This window comes from Phacochoerus africanus, chromosome 14 (genome assembly GCF_016906955.1).
Source record: "Phacochoerus africanus isolate WHEZ1 chromosome 14, ROS_Pafr_v1, whole genome shotgun sequence".
Classification (NCBI taxonomy): Eukaryota; Metazoa; Chordata; class Mammalia; order Artiodactyla; family Suidae; genus Phacochoerus; species Phacochoerus africanus.
The window spans coordinates 5,918,812-5,937,760 of NC_062557.1; the positions used below are offsets into that span (position 1 = coordinate 5,918,812).

General features: G+C 44.1%; 1 protein-coding gene across 1 annotated transcript in view; it reads left to right on the top strand.

Annotated features, from left to right (window-relative positions):
- Positions 1-394: 394 nt before the first annotated feature.
- The window catches only part of GRB2 (growth factor receptor bound protein 2), a 70,518-nt gene continuing 51,963 nt past the window's right edge, over positions 395-18,949 (top strand). Inside the window, exons 1-2 of the mRNA XM_047757631.1 lie at positions 395-597; positions 7,751-7,966. Of these exons, the coding sequence (XP_047613587.1) occupies positions 7,889-7,966 (78 nt within the window). The 5' untranslated portion in view covers positions 395-597; positions 7,751-7,888. The remainder of the gene's footprint in view (positions 598-7,750; positions 7,967-18,949) is intronic.

The window sequence follows — 18,949 nt, forward strand, 5'->3', positions numbered from 1 at the left end:
ATTCACCTAACGCAGCAGAGTTTGTTTGGACCAGATTCTCAAATATTTCCAGACCTGATCCTCTATTTGGCTTGCTTCACGTGGGAGGGAGATTCCCTCCGACCCCCGCCAAACTGGGTTGGTGGAAGGGGAAAACGAAGTGATTAGGGTGTGCATAAAAGTCCTTTCTTTCGGAGGTGTGTTGTAATTGACCCGCTCTGGCACCGAAAGGGTTACGGCGACCCAGGGGTGGAGCCCTATCGGTGCCACCTGCTGCGGGGCGGCCTGGCGCCTGCGCTCTGGCCCGCAGCTGATCTACCTGCGGGGGGCCTGGCGGAGGAGGAGCGCTTGCGCTCTGGGCCTTTTCCGCCGGGGGAAGTCTCGCGGGGGCGGGGCGGGGCGGGGCCGCACAGGGAAGTTCTCGCGGGACCCCGACCAGGAGCGGAAGCGAGGCGGCTGTGCTGCTTCAGCTACCGGACCGCGGCGGCGGCGACGAAGACTGTGGCGGTGACGGCGGCGAGAATAGGCGCTGCCCTCAGGGAGCAGCAGAGGAGTCTGCGGCCGCTCGCACCGCTGCAGAGGGGCCGGCCGGGCGTGGAGCGGAGCAGCTGCGCCACGGTGAGTGTGGCTGGCGGCGACGGCGCTGCTCGCGTGCTGCTTCCTCCCCGCTTCGTCGCGGGAGTCGGCCCCGGGGGACCGGGCCCAGGGTACCGTGGGCTGCCGGGCCTGGGGGTCGGGAGTGCGAGGCTCCGGGCGGGGAGCGGAGCGCCCGGGCTCCGGGCTCCATGTTTCCCCTTTTGGGGCGCTTCCTTCCCGGGGACCGTCCTCTCAGTACCCTTGGCTTGGAACAGAGCCCTGGACGAGAGGCTGGGGGCTCCTGATTAAATTTCATGCTTTCTTCGTGAAGGTTTGCACAGGGGGGACCCGGAGAAGCCCGAGAACACAGGGTCTGTGAGTCAGTGTGACTTGGCCCGGGAGGCGGGGGATTCGAGGCGGGTTGCAAATATGGTGATTGATGCTCCTTCGACCTATACGGCCACCACGTCACCATCTCCTGGTGTTTGGGGGCCGAATTTTGGGAGGAAACCCACCAACCCTATTAATACTGTGAGCGAGGACATTTGTTACCGGAGCTAGTAGAAATACCTTTACTTTTATTGTGCCTTTTTTTTTTTTGACTGCTCTCCTAAAAACATTTGTTAAGAAAAGTAAGCAGCAGTTAATTGGAGTGCTCCGAAGAAAGATTTCCGTGATCGAGGGCAGAGAATCGCTGACTTCATTTGCAGCTCTCTCCGTATATAGGATTGTAAAGCCATGCGAGTTAACAGCTCATTTAGGGAGTTCACCTAGGCTGGCTTCAGATGCAGCAAAAGTATACTTTGCAGAAGAGCCGAAGTGCCCTCGCGGGTTCTGTCTTTTGCTACTCTTGAGTCTCAGAAGAGAGTGGAAAAGAAAGGCGCACTAGAGAAATTCGCTTTAGTCTTCTGGGTTTTCTAGTCCCTCTGTTCACTTTGCACTGTTTGCACAGTTGCTGCCTTTCTACTTCTCCCTTGTCCTCTGCGGCCACGAAATGCTTACTCCGTATAATGCAAGTCACTTGCCCCCTCCCCCCCTTTTAGTCTAATCTACTTCCCCTTCCTCCTTATTGTCCCTTTTGGCATAATTTTTTGAGGTTTCTGCTCTTTCGCCCGTTCGTTTTTCTCCCTCATTTAAAGATTCCGTTTCTCTCCCGGAAAGATGATGCCCTCTTCCCTGCTTTATCCTTTGCTATGAAGCGTCCACTGTGTTTCTTCAGTCAGCCAGAAGGGTTGCTAGAGAGCTGTGAGACTTAAGGTCTCCCCCTGGGAGCTGGGAGGCTCAAAGGATTGAGATCAGCCGTAACCAATACTGCACTAATACTGCACTAGATCACAAGTGTAGCTTGCTGGTGTTTTTGTGTTTTAGTTGTTTTTTTTTTTTCACTTTTAGATCGCATTTTTGTGCCCGCTCAGGCTTTTCTATGTCTCTTTTATGTTAGTAAGGAAGATTGGGTCAATTTGGGGCTCATATGCCTTCTTTTTGGCTTTTAGCGGGGGTGGAGACTGTTAAAAAATGAAAACCAACCATAGACACCTATATTACAATCAAGAGAGCTTGAACCATTTAAGGGAATAGAATTTATTTAGACTACTGATGAATTAATTAAAGCTTGCCTGTTGGAGTAGTACTAACTTATTCTTTCCCAGGCTTTTAAAGATCAGGTGTCTCTTCCTGCATCTCTTATAAGCAGCCTTCTTTGTTATTGTTGCTGGGCTTGAGGGGGGAAGGCGGTTGACAGAAAGAAATAACTATGTTCTGTTGGCCTTTCCTTTGTTTAAAATGTTCTGAATCCCCCACATTTAAAAAGGTTAATTCTTGTAATCAGCTTTGTTTGTTACTAAAAGCAAGCACTCAAATGCTTAAGGCAGTTTACTTCCTCAGCAAGTGTGTTCAGATTTGAGGGATTACTAGGTTTTTCAAAACAACTAATTGATGGTACTTAGAGATTTTTCTCCGAAATTCTTGTTATCATGTTGCACATTGTGTAGCAACAGTTCTAATGGTTACTTAGAACAAAAAAGTAATAGATTTTGGAGAAATGAAGTAATAACAGAATAGAGACCCACTATGGTCTCCTGAGAGAAATTAATAGTTACTCGCTTAATTCAGAAGACATTTCTGGCACTCCTGAATGGCTATTGAGAGCCTTTGGTTTTTTTGTGTGTGTGTGTGTCAAAGTTGGCTTTTTCATAGTTGTGCCAAGTGGACAGGCGTTATTTTCAATTTATGCAAAGACATTATGCATCATCTGAGATGTAAACTTTAAAATCTGGTAAAGACACCTTTACAGTACAGCATGACTTTTTAAATTTAGCATGCATAAGAATTACCTATGAATCTTAACTTAAAATTAGGTTCTGGAGTTCCCGTCGTGGCTCAGTGGTTAACAAACCCACCTAGGATCCACGAGGACGAGGGTTCCATCCCTGGCCTCGCTCAGTGGGTTAAGGATCCAGTGTTGCCGTGAGCTGTGGTGTAGGTTGCAGATGCGGCCCCATCCTACATGGCTGTGGCTGTGGTATAGGCCAGCGGCTTCAGCTTCAATTCTACCCCTAGCCTGGGAACTGCCATATGCCACAGGTGCAGCCCTAAAAAGACAAAAGACCAAAAAAAGAAAAAAAAAATTAGGTTCTGGGCCTAAGGCCACTGTGCTGCAGAACTTCAGAAGGCGCCTCATAGTGAATCAGTCCCTGAAAGAGGTGATTTTGATATAGCTGGTCCAAGGACCAAAACTGTTGTTACAGAATGCATCCATAAATTGAGATGGTGGTGTGGCTTTAAATTCCTCAGCGTAAAATTACACTTTCAGTGTACACAGAGTAAATTTTTAAAAGCCTAATAGAATAAGTGGCTGTAGATATGATTAGTTGTTATATGTGTGAATATTTGAGCATTGTTAGGACTTGGTGTGGAGCTATTTAATTTGAAAGTTTTTACTTAATAGGGCTGTTAACTTGCCTGCCAGAGAGTTCTTCGGAGTATGTATGTAGATGGAAGTTCTGGATTATTGTGAGAACACGGGGGCCGATATTTGAGAAGGGGCTGGTGGTGCCGGTAAACTCCTCTTAGCACTCTGTGCCGGGGACTCGGCTAAGGCCTTTTACAGGTGCTGACTCTCTTAATTAGTAAAATGACCTAATAAGGTGCAGATGCCCTTATTTTCCCCATTTCCCAGCTGAAGGATACTAAGCATTAGGAAATATAAGTTATTTCTCTACTGTTGCCCACTCAGTAAATGGTAAAGGGACAGTTGAGTCCAGGTCTAATTCCAGAGCATCAGTAAGATTTTGGTTTTTGTTTTTTCTAACTACAAAAGCAGTTCATGCTTATAGTAAGGACAATGAAAATACAATCGAGATGTATGGTAGGAAAGTAAAAATATTCTATGATCTCATTTCCAGAGATAATTATTGTTAACCTTTTGAATTTTTTTTTTGTAGCACGCAATATATATTATTTTGCTTTATATACTTATATAGAAAGATATTTCTTACGCTCATGGAAATAGGTTAGAGATGTAGTATTTTGCACATGGTATTTGTGTCACTGTTTCAAGTGAGGTGAATCTTGGAAGTGGAATGGCTTGCCCAAGGGTATGTACTTTAAATATTTCAGCAGATACTACAAAATTACTCGCCAAAAGCTTGGCCTAATTAACTCCCTGCTAGAGTATGGGTTCTGTGATGGTTTTATTATTGTAATCCAGTATCAAGCATATTGTTAGACATATAGTAGCTGCTTATAATGTTAAATTGAGAAACATTGGATCGAGTAAAGAATCTGTTAGTTCAGTGTATTACAGAAACTGGATGTTATAAATCTTTTTTAAACATTGACCTTTGGTAGATGAAAGAAGTCTCGTTGTTTTAATTTGTTCTTTGTAATATTAATATTTAATAATGAGAACATCTGATAAGTTTTAAGTAGGGTCACATTTTAACTAATTTTGAGTGACTTAATGTCAGGCTCTGTCCAAAGCACTTCACATGTATCTATTCTATAGACTACCAATTTTAATGCTCAGTGAATCTTATAAAGTAGGTGATACTATCCCCATTTTACAGATGAGAAAACTGGGGCTTTTTAAAAAGGCTAGCCCAAACTTATAGGTGGTAAGCAGCAAGGTCATTACTTGAACCCAGGATCAAACCATGCAGACTTAACATTCAGCAAAGTCTGAGTGTTATACTATACTGCCCCAGTAAAGTGTCATGTATTTTATTTTTTGTGAATTTTGGGGAGAGTTGAATGGAAGAAAATTAAATTCTACAAACACGTTTAGGAGACTGTAGTTTAGGATACTGTGTGTATTACTTCAAATGAACCATTCAAGCTGCACTTACCATTAAAATTCACTGCTTGTGATGGGCTGCAGGATATGTGCTGGTAATAGTTCAGACATGCTCTCATCACACTTCAGTGTAAGGTGTACTTCCAGCCCATTTTCTTGGGAAGCCCACAGCAACATCTACTCTGTTAAAATCATTATACATTGTATCCACTTTCAGGTTTCTTTCTGTTTTAAGTAAGTAGTCTGGTGTTATGTGCTAGAATTTTTTTCTGTCTTTAATGAAACACACCCATCTGAATTTATTTAGCCCGTTTGCTTTTCTGTGGATAGCCTAATAAGCTGACTTCTGGTTTTCTCTGTGAGATGCTAATTTTCGTTTGGCACAGCCACAGAAGTATTGACTGGTTCGTTTTCAAGTCTATCAAGCTACGTCTTAAAAAGCAATAGTACTTAAAACATGATTTTCGTCAGTTTAAGTTTTCTGAAATGTTGAAAACGGTCTTGGCTTTTATGCCTTGGCTTTTCAGTCATACCGCAGTTGTCTGGAATCCTGCATGACAGGAGTTTATACCCCGTTATTGCATGGTACCTTGGCAGTGACAGTGGTCTGGGTTTCTGTCTGATTTGCGTTTCTAAAAATGAAACTCCTTAATTTGGGGGGATCTGCTCAGTTATCCACCTTCCCATCATTGATACATAGTCCCAACAATCAGACCAGTGAAAATAGATGGTCAGGTCAAGGTATGAAGAATATCGATAGGCCTGTGACAGAGATTTTGGAGCAGCTGTAAGAAATTTAAAATAGGTACACATTGGAAAGTAGGCAAAAAAAAAGGAGAAACAGTTATTACCGCTGGGGAAAATTGAAGGATTATACTGGAAAGAGGGTTGGGTGTCATACGTTATTTACATCAGGAGTGAACAATATTTCGGAATGTAATACTACGGCTTAAACCGGAATGTGTGATGTTACTGGGAGGAGGCAAGGGGATTGGCAGGAGCGGAACAGTTAGGTCCTCGTCTTTCACGTGATGGATGATGGCTGAAATAAATTAAGAAACAGCAGTGAAAGCATATTATTTAGGAATATTGTGAGTAAGTGTGAAGAGAAAGCTGAAAACAAAATTGAGGGTGATTGCTTGTGGGCTTTGGGGTAGAGAACTGCTCTTTTTCATAAGCCTTTTAATCCTCTGACTTTTAAAGTTATGTCTATGGATTCATTTGATTAAAAAAAAAAGTAGCTGTGGTGAGTATTAAGTAAAAGGTGTTTAAGGACACACAAAAATAAATACTATGAGGCAAATCTTTGTATTTTTTTGTTTGCTGGGACTCCTTTTCCTTAGAGCCAGCACAATATATAGGATATCCTAGGTATGGCCTGATGGAATAAACATTGGTTTAGTTTATTAGTTTCCCTGCAATAGAATGTTTGGTTTTCAGAATTTGACTGAAGGACCTTTTATTAACGGGTGATCTCTTTCCTTCTTAGTGATACTCATTTCCCTCTAATCTTAATATTCCCAGCTGGTTTACTCCTTAGTCCATTTGCAGCTATGCTTCCTTAATGCCCCAGTTGTTAACTTTAGAACAAAAGCGTAATAATCACTCCTGCCCCTCAAGTGAGTTCTCTGCTAGGTGGTAATTATCCGAGAAAGGTGTCACTATAAATAATCCGTCCCCATTCTGCCAGTGTCAGTGGTGTTTTCTGCTCTTATTTAGCCTGTATGAAAACAGTGACTTGACCAAACCAGGATGGGGCTTCGCTTTCCTTTAGTTATGCAAAGGTCTGTGTTGTGTTCCGTGGTCCCGGCTCTAGACTCCTTGCTTCCACAGTGGCTGTACTGCCCAGGTTCACGCTCACCCGGTGCACTACCTAAGGGGTATTCTAGAATCTTTGCCTGCAGAATGCATTTGGGATCAGTTTAGTACTTCCCTGGCTCTGGGAAAAGCAGCTGTTCTCAGGCTAACTGTGAGAGGCTTCTGTTTGGCCTTCTGGCACCATCCCCCAGGCCTGATATCTGGCCTCTCCGATTGTGAAAAAAAAGAGATTCCTTTCAAGTGTAGATTAGGACTTCAGCTTTGCTCCTTCGTCTAGTTAGGACTAGTGCAGAGGCTACTTCTGAAATACTGAGCCTTGGACACCTATTTCAAGGACTCTTGGGAACCCCAAAGCCTCAGGGGTCTTCAAGGGAGGGGGAGCCTTATGCAGAAGCAGGTCCCCACCTTCAGAAGGCTCTGAGCTGGATCTCCTTTCTCCGGTCCCCCGAGCCTGCCGATCACAGCTGGGAAGTGGCGGGGGAGAGCTGCCTGTGCTGAGAGCAGCAAACTGAATGAGAAAGTAGTTCCTTGGACCACTTTCTCCCGATTTCCTGGGAACAGACCAAGGTTGCGTTTCTGAGAGACCCGTTAAAGCCGCTCAGGACCGCAGCCCACATCGCTGGCCCTGGACTGGGGATGGGGGGCCCAGCGTTTGCAAACACCCAGGAAAGCTGGCCGGGGGAGAGGCCCAATTCCCTGCGAAGAGCAGGGCCGCTCCCGGGGCGAGCCCCTTCCCGCAGAGCCAGGGCGGTGCAGAGCCTCCGGGACCGCGCTTGGTGCCGGAGGGGCGTGCGGGCCAGGGAGCCGAGGCGGCGGCTCCGGCCCTCCCAGCGGCGGCGGTGGCGGCGGCGGCGAGAGGAAGTGCGCGCCGGCGGAGCTGGAGCCGGCGGCCGCCATTGGCCGGCGGGCCTGTCAGTCGCCCGGGGGCTGCGGCTGCCGAGAGGAAGAAGGAGCCCCGGCTCCTGCCTGGAAGGGAGGGAGGAGGGCCCGCCGGGGGGCGTGGGGGCTGGGACGGCAGGCCGCTGGCAGGGCGGGGCTGCCTTCGATCGGCCACTTCTCTCAGGCATTGCTCTTCTGATTCAGGGTGGCATTGTGTGTCCCGGAGAGCAGGAGCGAGTCCCCGAAGAGCGGCGAGGCTGCCCAGAGCCCTGGGTATCTCCTTCGGCAGGGAAGACTGCCTTCCCCCTGCTTCAGGCTGCTGAGCCCTGAGCCCCGCTCAGAATGGAAGCCATCGCCAAGTATGACTTCAAAGCCACCGCAGACGACGAGCTGAGCTTCAAAAGGGGGGACATCCTCAAGGTAAGGGGTGATGCCCGGCAAACGCCCAGACAGCCTCTCCTCTGCTGACCTGCCTGCTTTTGCCCTGATAACACACAAAGAAGCTGTGCTCCTTCTTTTTTCATTGCCCCTCTTCACACTTAGCGTCCTGTGTGATTCGGATAAGCTAGATGGCTGAATAGAATAGCAAATATGACTTCAGAGGGTTGGTGTGCTGTCTGGTCTCTAACTGCCTTTGTGTGAAAGCCTCAAGTATTTCCAGTTGCTTTGTTGATACTGGTAATTCACGTCAAGTCAAGGCAGTGTGATTATAGTGAGGAAGCGTATGAGAAGATTGGTTTACCTTGTGGAGTTTTATTAAAAAATGAGAGGAGTTCTTCAAAGGAGCTAAACTTGAAATATTTATGTAAGAACACTCAATTAGTCTGATTTTACGTCGTCAGATTTTTCCATTCTGGAATGTGATCCTGGTAAGTTAGAAATTAATTTCCCCTGGTTTAGTGAGGTGGTTAGAAGTGTATGCCAAAACTCATTAGAGAATCTCTGTGTATTTTTATTCTTTGCGAAACAGCTAATGGAGTTCTGAATAACAAGGTTCAACTTGCTGTTGTACAAGTCAGATTTTGATTTTCTTAAACTTGAGGAGCAGTTACCCTGTATTAAACTCTAATTGCACAAAAGAAACCTGCTGACGGTTTAAAAATAAGCTTCCCTACAGTTTGCAGCTCATGTTGAGCCCCCCTATTTACATGAGATTCGCTTTCCACCTGGCACATGTTAATGATGTTGCTTACCCAATTGACTGGAGCAGCTTGCCCTTTTGGGTATGTAATTTCTTTTTACAAGGGTGTGTGTTATCGAATAGCATATCAACTTTGAGAAAAACCCCAGTTTAGTGTTTGAAGTTTAATATTTGAGTCTTCACTGTGTCTCAAGTTTTGACTTTTTTCCTCTGAACCTCAGTCTGATGGTTGGAATTTGCCATCCATTTGTTACCAGCCTTGAATGAAATTAAGATTTTATAGAGGAAGAAAGTGGAAATAGAGAAATACAACTCTTTATAAAAGGACTAGTGATTTTTGTTTTTAAGGTTTGCACACCTGTGGATAGTTGCTATTTTGCTGTTTGCCTGAAGTGTAGAGTGCCGCTCTGAAGTTAGCTGCACAGTGGTTTTCTTAGTGTTAGAAATGTATAGACGGTGATAAAGAGCCCTTTAGGGAGCAGGAAACTGTTGTCTTCAAAGCTGTTTTTGTGATGCCAAGCTTTTTGATGGTATTCTCAAAGTCAGCACTAAATTAATTGTCAGAAGGCAGACGGAACCAGCTATAGGTTTTATAGTGAAATACATCTTTTTTTTTTTTTTTTGTCTTTTTAGGGCCACACCCACGGCTTATGGAATTCCCAGACTAGGGGTTGAATCGGAGCTGCAGGTACCGGCCACAGCCAAGCCAGATCCGAGTCACGTCTGCGACCTACACCTCAGCTCATGGCAACATGCGATCCTTAACCCACTGAGTGAGGCCAGGGATCGAACCCATCTCCTCATGGATACTAGTCTGGTTCATTACCACTGAGCCACAGACGGGACCTTTGAAATACGTCTTCTATTTCTCTAGCCAGAGAACAGCAAGCATAACTTTGACTCCTAAATTACTCTTTATCATTGGTGTACAGAGGAGGTAATTTGATGTTTTCTTAGGTGATTATTATTTTCAGCAAATAACCTACTCCTAATATCATAGTAAAATCGGCTACTCAAAAAAAGAAGAAAAAAATTGGCTACTCAAGTAGCTGCATTTGTCACCTGTACAAAATTGCTTTGAGGCCAAGCTTGGGGTTTGGTTGGTTCATTGGTTGGTTTGGTTTGTTTACTTAAACACAAATTAGATATCCCCATTAAGCTTACCCTAGAAACTTGACACTTTAGCCTGGAAGTTCATATTTTTTGTCTAAGTCTATCCACTTGCGCTTTTATTTTTTATAGCCACTCCCTGGGACGTATGGAAGTTCCTGGGCCAGGGATTGACTCTGAGTCACAACTCCTTTAACCCACTTTGCCGGGCCAGGGATCGAACCCTAGCCGATGCAGATTCATAATCCAGTGCACACACCACAGCCACAGCAGGACCTCCTCAGTTGTGCATTTAGCGCTAAAGCAATAAATCAAAAGAAAATTGTGAATTTGGGGTCTATTTTTAAGAATTTTTCGACAAGTGCATTCCCTATTTACTACATTATAGTCTTGGATCCTGGACATGTCATCAGTTCTCCAGCTTAAAGTGATAAAGTTCTCGGACAAGCCTGACGTCCTCCTTTCCATCCTACGACTAGGGAAGATGACAGTGTTTAACATTCCCCCGGAGATTTTTATGATGGGAGAGAAAGTGAGTCAGGGCGCTCACATTTGCTTTCAGATTTTCTCTGGGGAGAGAGAAAAATACATATGTTTTGTTCTTCCCAGTTGGGTAGATAACTGGCATATGAAGTCATAATGCCCTTATTGCTTTTGAATGGTGGCCGGTTAGCTGTCTGTTAGTAATCTTGTGGCTTTACTCCAAAAAGAGAGTGACGATACAGTAGCTTGTCTCATAATTCTGTGAAACAGCTAAATGAAGAGACGGGACATTGCTTGTCCTAAGAGCTACTAGTTTTTTCTTTTTTAAAAAAGAAAGGGAAAAGAAAAACAGCGTTTTCTTCTTGAATTTGATCTGATAACTCTTTTAGGACGTTGGTTATGAGCCAAAACACATTTAGAAGAGGCTGGAAGGCCTTGACCAGTTTCCCTTGATTGAAGTTGGGGTTGTATTTGCCCCATTGATAAAGGGGACGTGTGCACACAGGTATGGAATACATTTTATTTGGAGACAATGAAATCGGAAGGGGCCTAGCCCTCTGCCTAGAGTTCAGAAGGGTTACAGCCCCTCATGGTCTTGGAGTTTCCTGGGTAGCTTTTGGTGAATGTTGACGCCTGACTCCAGCCAATCACTGCCTTACTCTTTATCCACATGTTGAGTTGTGCTGCTCTCAGAGGAGAGAGCAAGTTAAAAACATCCTACTGGATGCCTCAAATAGAACTCAGTGCTTCAATATATCTGCCTTTGTTAATTTCCCTCTAATACAAATAAAAGCTTGTATTTTTCGTGGGGAGGGGTGGGGCACTGGGGCATAGAAATGGAGGAAATTGCTCTTCTGTTGCAGTTTCAGGCCTTACCTGGCTGAAAGGAACCTAAATTTCCTGACATAGGGCAGCCTTGAGGTAGCCCCAGGGGCCCTCCACTGAACCAGACCCCTGAATACTCTGCCCTAGAGCACACACAACGCCAGAGCTTACCTAAGGCTTGCACCTGCCACGGGCTGCATAGGAATTAAGAGACTTTTGAGCTGTCAAACCTGTGCTTACTGCATTCTAGAGCTTCTCTGCAGGCACACCTTCAACTCCAGAAGAGAACCAACTCATCTCAGTATCTTCATCTCTGCCTGGCACTCACTTCCTTTTCAAGTTTCCTAAACGGCTCTTGAACTAGGTCTTGGGTTCAGTGCTGTTGACCCTGTCTCACCGTCACATTTACAGAGCGTCTCCTTGAGCCACATCCTGGAATAAGCTGCTCTGTGAGTTGGGGAAGAAATGGAAGATGTCTCCCTTCAGGAATCTGAAATCAAATAAGAGAAATGACATCAATATGTGAAGCAGTATGTGGCAGTATGCAAAATTAGAGGGATTTTAGAACAGGAAAAGACCTTTAAAATCTCTCAACTTAGACTTGATTATTTACAGGTGAGGAAATGGTGGCCCGTCGAGACGAATGACCTAAGATCACAGCTATGCGTGCTTAGTGCTGAACTGGTGTTTCACAGAATGCTAAAGTTGTGGGGCACAGTGGAACTGCCAGAGTAATTTAGCAGGGAAGAGACTGGTACGTGCTGAAGTCGGAGAAAGCAGTGGGGAAGAAGTGAGGCTGGGACTGAGCTTGTGATGCCTGGGACGGGGCTGGGTGAAGAGAAGCGGGGTCGGGGTCGTGCTTGTGTTTGAGAGAGGAGCGCCAGAATAAGGTTAGGGACTGGGACTGGGGCGGGAATAAGGTGGAGCCGGATAAGGAAAACCCAGGAGGAGTTTGGTCTTGTCTTTAAGGAGCCTCTGAAGGTTATGAGCTGATGAGGAAAGTGTCCTGCTGGTATGATGGATCACAGGGAGGAAGCCTGGAGGCTCCGCCGGCGGGTCTGTCGCAGTGTTCAGGTTGTGAGATAAGTGCCCGCATAGGAGCTGAAGAGAGGCTTGAAGGACAGGGGAGCTTTGAGGGACGCTGAAAGGAAAAATAATGGGATTTCTGCCTGTCAGCAGGGGGCTTTTGAGTGAGTCTCCTGTGTAACTGAGAAGAGAAGCCTATTGAGTATGCGCGCCTGAGAGCCAGGAATCTGAGCTAGGATGGGGTTGGTTTGAGTTTTCACAGCAGCTCTAAGTCCTGCAGTTCAGCACTTCAGTCTCATTTCGGGTGTTTGAACTATCAAACCTCAAAAATAAGAGGTGGTGTGGGTTTTTTTTTCCTTCACTATGGTAAAGTACTAGTGTCAGTATGCTTTTTGAAGTATTTCTTTGCCTGTTGGTAAGACTTTTTACCAATCTTGACTAAACTCAGACTGTTTAATCTTGGAGAAGGAGGGCAGTTGGAGTTCTCTTACAACAAATAATTTATTTGCCTTTCATTGTATTCACCACCTCCCCCCGCCCCCCCATCTGAATACATTATTTCCAAACAGGTGCTAAGAACCAACTTACATCTCTATACAAGACCCCTTTTGGGGTGGGGGGTGCGGCAGTGGCTAGGTGAAGACCAGCCATCCCTGTTTGGAGAAAGAAATGAGTAAGGAAATGCAGTGTTCCTTGGGGGTCTTCAGTTTTCACCTCTCTGAGCCACTAAGTCATCATTAAATAGCCGCTGTTTATGGAGCATTTTATATATGCCACAAAGTTAGATGATTTCTAACTGGGGCACTGAAAGGTTGGCATTATTAGCCCCGTCTTATGGGTGCAGAAGTTAAGTCACGGGCTCAGGTTCACACATCTAGTGACTGGCAAAGCTGGGCTCTGATCTTCCGTCTGGCTGCAGTGCCCCCTACGAAACGGTAACGCCTCTGTTAACTATCCGGTGGCAGCAAACCAGAGATGATAGGTCATCAGCAGTCCTGATTTGCTCACGTGTGGCCCTGCTTCTGTATCGTGACTTACTGGACATCCTCTCTAAAGTAAGCGGAGGTTCATAACGAGAGAAAAGGTCACTTTGCCCATCAGATGGGCAAAGGTGATGAAGATTGACCCCACTTTCTGTTGGCCGGGATGTGGGGAAGTGGATCCTGTCACGTCCTGCCAGTGGAGGTTTGTACCAATGCCTTGGTCTTCCTGAACAGTGGCTTGGTAACGTGTATTTAAAGGAACCGGCAAGTCCACTTTAAGGGCTTCGGTTTAAGAAAATTCAGAAGTTTGTAAAAATGTAGACATGGGTGTTTATTTCAGTGAATTTCTGCATTTAAGAAATATCATTTTTAATATACATTTCAGAGATATTAAAAGGTCTTAAAAAGAGGGCTCTTTGAATCCATGGAATTACCATATTAGGAAAAAATTCCCTGGTAGCCCAGCAGGTTAGGGATTCAGTGTTGTCACGGCTGTGGCCCTGGTTACTGTTGTGGCAAGTGTGTTCTCAATTCCTGTAACTTCTGCATGCCGTGGGCATGGCCAGAAAAAGAAAAAACCCAGCCAAACAAACAGAACCCTAAGTAGCCCATCATTAGGAGCCGCATAAACAGATTCTGGTGCCTGTGGCTGGAGCAGTGTGAGGATGTTCAGGCTGGGGGTTCCCGTGGTGACTCCGCGGTAAGGAACCCAACTAGTGTCCATGAGGAGAGGACTTGAGTTCAGTCCCTGGCCCTGCTCACTGGGTTGGGGATGTGGTGTTGCCTTGAGCTGTGGGGTAGGTCACAGACGTGGCTTGCATCTGGGGTTGCGGTGGCTGTGGTGTAGGCCGGCAGCTATAGCTCTGACTTGACCCCTAGCCTGGGAACCTCCATGTGTCGTGGGTTTGACCCTAAAAAGACCTGAAAAAAAAGAGAAAGATGTTAAGGTTGATGTAAAGCTGCATCGACTCAGAATAACACCTGCACTTGCTCGGGCGTGTGCTTATAGATCCTTTTTTTTTTTTTTTTTTGTCTTTTTGCCTTTTCTAGGCCGCACCCAAGGCATATGGAGGTTCCCAGGCTAGGGGTCTAATCAGAGCCACAGCAATGAGCTGAGTCTGCAACCTCCACCACAGTTTATGGCAACGCTGGATCCTTAACCCACTGAGCAAGGCCAGGGATCAAACCTGCAACCTCAGCGTTCCTAGTCGGATTGGTTAGCCACTGAGCCACGACGGGAGCTCTATAGATCCTCTTTTAAAAAGTAAAAATGTATCTAATAGATTGAGTTTTTAGTTATGTCCTTGCACAAAGCTAAATATTTTACTGGGATTTTCTTTTAATCCTCACAATAATCCTATTAAGACAGATTCTCTTATCCCCAATTTAATGATCTGGAACCTGAGGCTTATGTTAAGTAACTTGCTCAAGTTCGCATTCAAATCCAGGCTGGTTAAGTCGAGATTCCACATTCTTAACCACTACTCTGTGGGGCTTTTTGTACCCAAATGAAGTCAAACTCTAAAGAGAGCGCGAGCCCATTCAGGGAATATGCTGTTTCTATTTGCTTATTAAAAACATGGAGTTCTTTCTGAAAGTTCCTCTCCAAGGACTGGATTTCATATGATTCCTCTTTTTGTGCCTTTTTAAAAATTTATCAGTTTTATTAAATTGATAGTGTTATTCAAATAGTAAGTAGTTAACATTTTGTGTCTTTTTACCTTAATGGATATTCTGGGAGGTTAAAGTGCTCTGGTCATGGGTTGGTTGGTGTTTTGTTTTTTAATGACTGAGGTTTAACCTGCTTTTAAATCTTTAGGCTAAAAGTTCACTGTCCCTATGCTCAATATCATAAAACTTTGTTTTTTAAAAGGGACTCCAAGTGCCTTTTGGAGGAAAACTTTGGTCCCTTTGGCAGATACATCCTGTTTCACCTGGTGGATGTGGAATGAGAGACTCCTGGGATGTCGTGGGAAAGAACGCCTGCCCCAAGGCTAGACCCACGTCCTGCCACCGGCAGATGGGCCTTGTGGTCTTGGGACGCTTACCCCGAGCTTTGGTTCTCCTAGGGCCCAAGTGGGAACAGCGACACCTCCCTTCTTAGCGTCACAGCGAGGCTTGTGAGGAGCGGTGTATTCCTGTGCTTGAAGCAGTGCTGGGCGTGGAGTAAATTCCCTGCCGCTGCCAGGGGTTTTGTTAATGTTACTCAGATGCACGGCCTTGATGAGAAGATGTCCGGCCAGCTGCTGGCTCAGGTAACCGTTAAGTCACAGGACTCCACAGAAACCTGGCTGGGTCTTGTCCTGAGATTACCTCAAACTCAGAGCTGTTCAGACTTTGCCTTAGAGTTTAGCCGAAAGCACGCTGTTGATGGACAAGTAGTTTCTCCTTTCTTAAAGGTCTTTGATCTCTCTCGGATTAAACCTGAAAGCAGAGCGTTGGGCACCTGCACAGCCTTCTCTTGGGGACCTCCCTCTTGTGTATTTCTTGGGCCGAACAGACTTTGGGATTGTGCTGTTGGCTGACTCTTAAGAGATGAGAGAAGAAACGGCCTTGGGAAAAAGTCATTATTGTATTCACTATCAGGGTATTAAGGAGTCTTGCATGATTATGAGTGACCTCTCTCTGGTCTCAGTACCCAGAGTTGGTGTATTTTCTCCTTAAGGAATGTTTTTAAATCTCAAGGATACTGTAATGCTGCGATGTGTTTCCTTCTGTATCTCGTGCGAAAGCTTAGAGCCTACTTTGGTCCCATTTCTAGCAGTAGCTCTTACACTTTCTGTCCTAATATTATTTATCAAAACAGGTACTAATTAGGAGTGGTAAATAGTGAAAGTTTTTTTTTTCTCACCTTAACAATGGCTTTAATTTTTAACTAATTAATTTATTCTTTAGTTTAACAGCAGACTTAAAATCTAGGTTTAGCAAAATGGCAAAGCCTTTTGCAATGCTTTGCTTTTGAAAAATACAAAAACCCTCGGTTCAGTTTTAAAGTGAGAGGAAATGCATTTTGGAGCAATGTAGACTTGAAACAGTCGACTTTACAGAGGATTAGAAAGGAGTGTATGTTTTCCTTAGAATATTGATCATTGTATGTCTTCTTTGTGTCATTATCATAGATTTGTTATTTTCCTAGATAAATATGTATGGTTTGAGATGGTTTGCTAGAGGAAAAAGAATATATTTACAACATTTTATTGTCACTATTTCCTCTTTTTTCTTTTCCTTTCTTTTTTTTTTGGCCACACTCATGACATGTGGAAGTTACAGGGCCAGGGATTGAACCCACACCACAGCAACAGCCCGCATCACAGCAGTGACAATCCAGATCCTTAATCCACTGAGCCACCAGGGAACTCCAGTATTTCTGTTTTTCCTTAACATTTAAGATTAACATATATTAATGGGGGGAAAAAAAGATAGGAAATTCAAAATCCTGCCTTAACCCTCCTCCAGTATTTTTGCTAAGCCTAGATCTCTTCTAGGCTTTTTCATTATACAAACATTTTATAGTGCTGTAATTATGATGGGACTTAAAATACAACATGTGTTATCATTTCCCCATATTTGTTTTACCTATTATTTTTAGTGGTTTAAGGTTTGGGGTTTTTTGTTTTTGTTTTGTTTTGTCTTTTTAGGGCTGCACCTGAGGCATATGGAAGTTCCCAGGCTAGAGGTCACATCGGAGCTCTAGCTGCCAGCCTACGCCACAGCCACGCCAGATCCCAGCTGTGTCTGCAACCTCCACCACAGCTCACGGCAATGCTAGATCCTTAACCCACTGAGCGAGGCTAGGGATCGAACATGCACCCTCACGGATACTAGTCAGATTCATTTCCACTGAGCCACAATGGGAATTCCTACTTCAGTGTTTTTTAAAGTTTAGTATTTTTAAAGCTAATTGTTCTATAGTTGACTTAGTTATTTCCCTTTTGCTGGCTATTTAGCTTGGTTTTATTAATTTAGTTCATAATCTCACAGGAGGCTTTTGATATATATGATGCTCTGTTGTCCAGAGGATTGAACAGATCACCTACTTGAGGTCAGTTGAATGAGAATAGCCCATAATCTTGGCCAGAAGAGTAAGAATAGTGCATCTGCCCTTGGCTTCATTCTCTGTCCTTTAACCACAGGACGGTATTTCACACTTTGATGGTGTTTTTTAGGACCGTGGAACCAGATTTGAGAAATGATCAAATCTTTTCATTCGGCATCTAAGATGCTTGGCACATAGTTTTTCTGAAGCATTTTTTTTTTGTGCTGTTCCTTCAAGGTGATTAATTTGCTTTTTTATAGTTGTGTCAGGTAAACAGGTAATTTTGATAGCCGAGAAATTCGATGTGTATTCATAGATATAGTTTTAATTCAGTTTTACTTCTCTGGCTAAATGAATCCCTTCTAGAGGGAGATCGTCCATCCTCACTCATGTTTGGAAAAACATGGGAAGCCAGACAAACCAGGCTTTGTTTAGTTGATGCTGCAAATGTTTAGCTTTAGAGCCAGGAGGCTCTGCTGAGAGCTTTTGAGAAAAAAGTAGACTGACTTATTGAAACATCTTCATGCACTTAAATGTACTGTGATATAAAGAAAAAAGAAAACTGTCACGTTGGTTTTTTCTGGATGCTGGTTTTATGGAGAACTGTCACTTTCTACAGCATGCGTAGCTGTAAGGGAAAATTGTACAGGCATGTACTAGTTTCATAATCAGAAGAGCAATAAAATACAAGAACACTATAATGTCAGTTGACAGGTCAACAAACCTTCTAGGGTCTGTTTTGCTTTCTTAAAAGGACAAAAAAAAATATCGCAGTGTACAGCTTCATGGAGTAAATCGGGTTTCATATGAAGGCTTTTCTTGGTGCAGATAACACCAGCATCTCCACATTATGTAGGGCGTTATCTAGGGCTATTATGTAGGCTTTACGTAGTGTATACAGTGATAAACTAGAAGCATGTTCGGCCCTTTTCCTTATGAACAGACAAGATCAGCCCTAAAACTGGTCATGCTGCCCAAATTTCTAGTTATATCTAGCTTATCTTTTCCCTGCACCTGATAGGACAGTGATGTCGCGTGCAGTCTCACTTAGTAATTCTGACTTATTAGGTCAGTCTCCAAACTGGATTAAAATTAGTAGTGCAGCCAGATTGCAGGTTTTCAGAGGTTTAATTATCCATTTCTCCTTCCTTGTCCTCTGTCCATTTTTAGCTCTAGCTAAGTTTACATTGTATTTATCAACTTCTATACAAAAAAATGTTTGGTTTTGAAAACTAAAACTAAGAGACAAAGCTTTGAAGTTGTTAGTGGGTTTTAGTAACCTATCGTGCATTGGAAAAATCTGGTGTCTTCATTTTACTCTTTTAAGAGTTATTCAGTGGAAAAGCGTAAAAGGAAATTAGGCCAGAATCACTCCTGTCACTCGGAAAGTAAGTAAACAAATAAATGTTGAACTCATTAGAAAATGTAAAAGGCAAACACTTTTCCTAGAGGAAATTACTATTCTGTTTTTCTCTAACCTTTCAGGAAAAAAAAAAAAAAAAACCATTTAAAAGAATACAGCCATAGTTACTTTTACTATTCTTTCTGGGTATGATGAGAAACACAGTGAAACCGTATTCAGAATTACAGTATGAAAGTAAGCAGGTATTTCATCTTTGGAAGGAAGGACGGGGTTTCTGTTTAAATGAACTGTACCTCTTTAGAAAGAAGCAGTAGCTTGAAGGGTTTCTTTGCCAGGCTATTGAGAGAAGACGATAATGATGAAGACTTTCTCAAAGTCACATGTGAAAGCTGAGTTGGAGCAGGTCTCGAACCGTGAAAGCTGAGTTGGAGCAGGT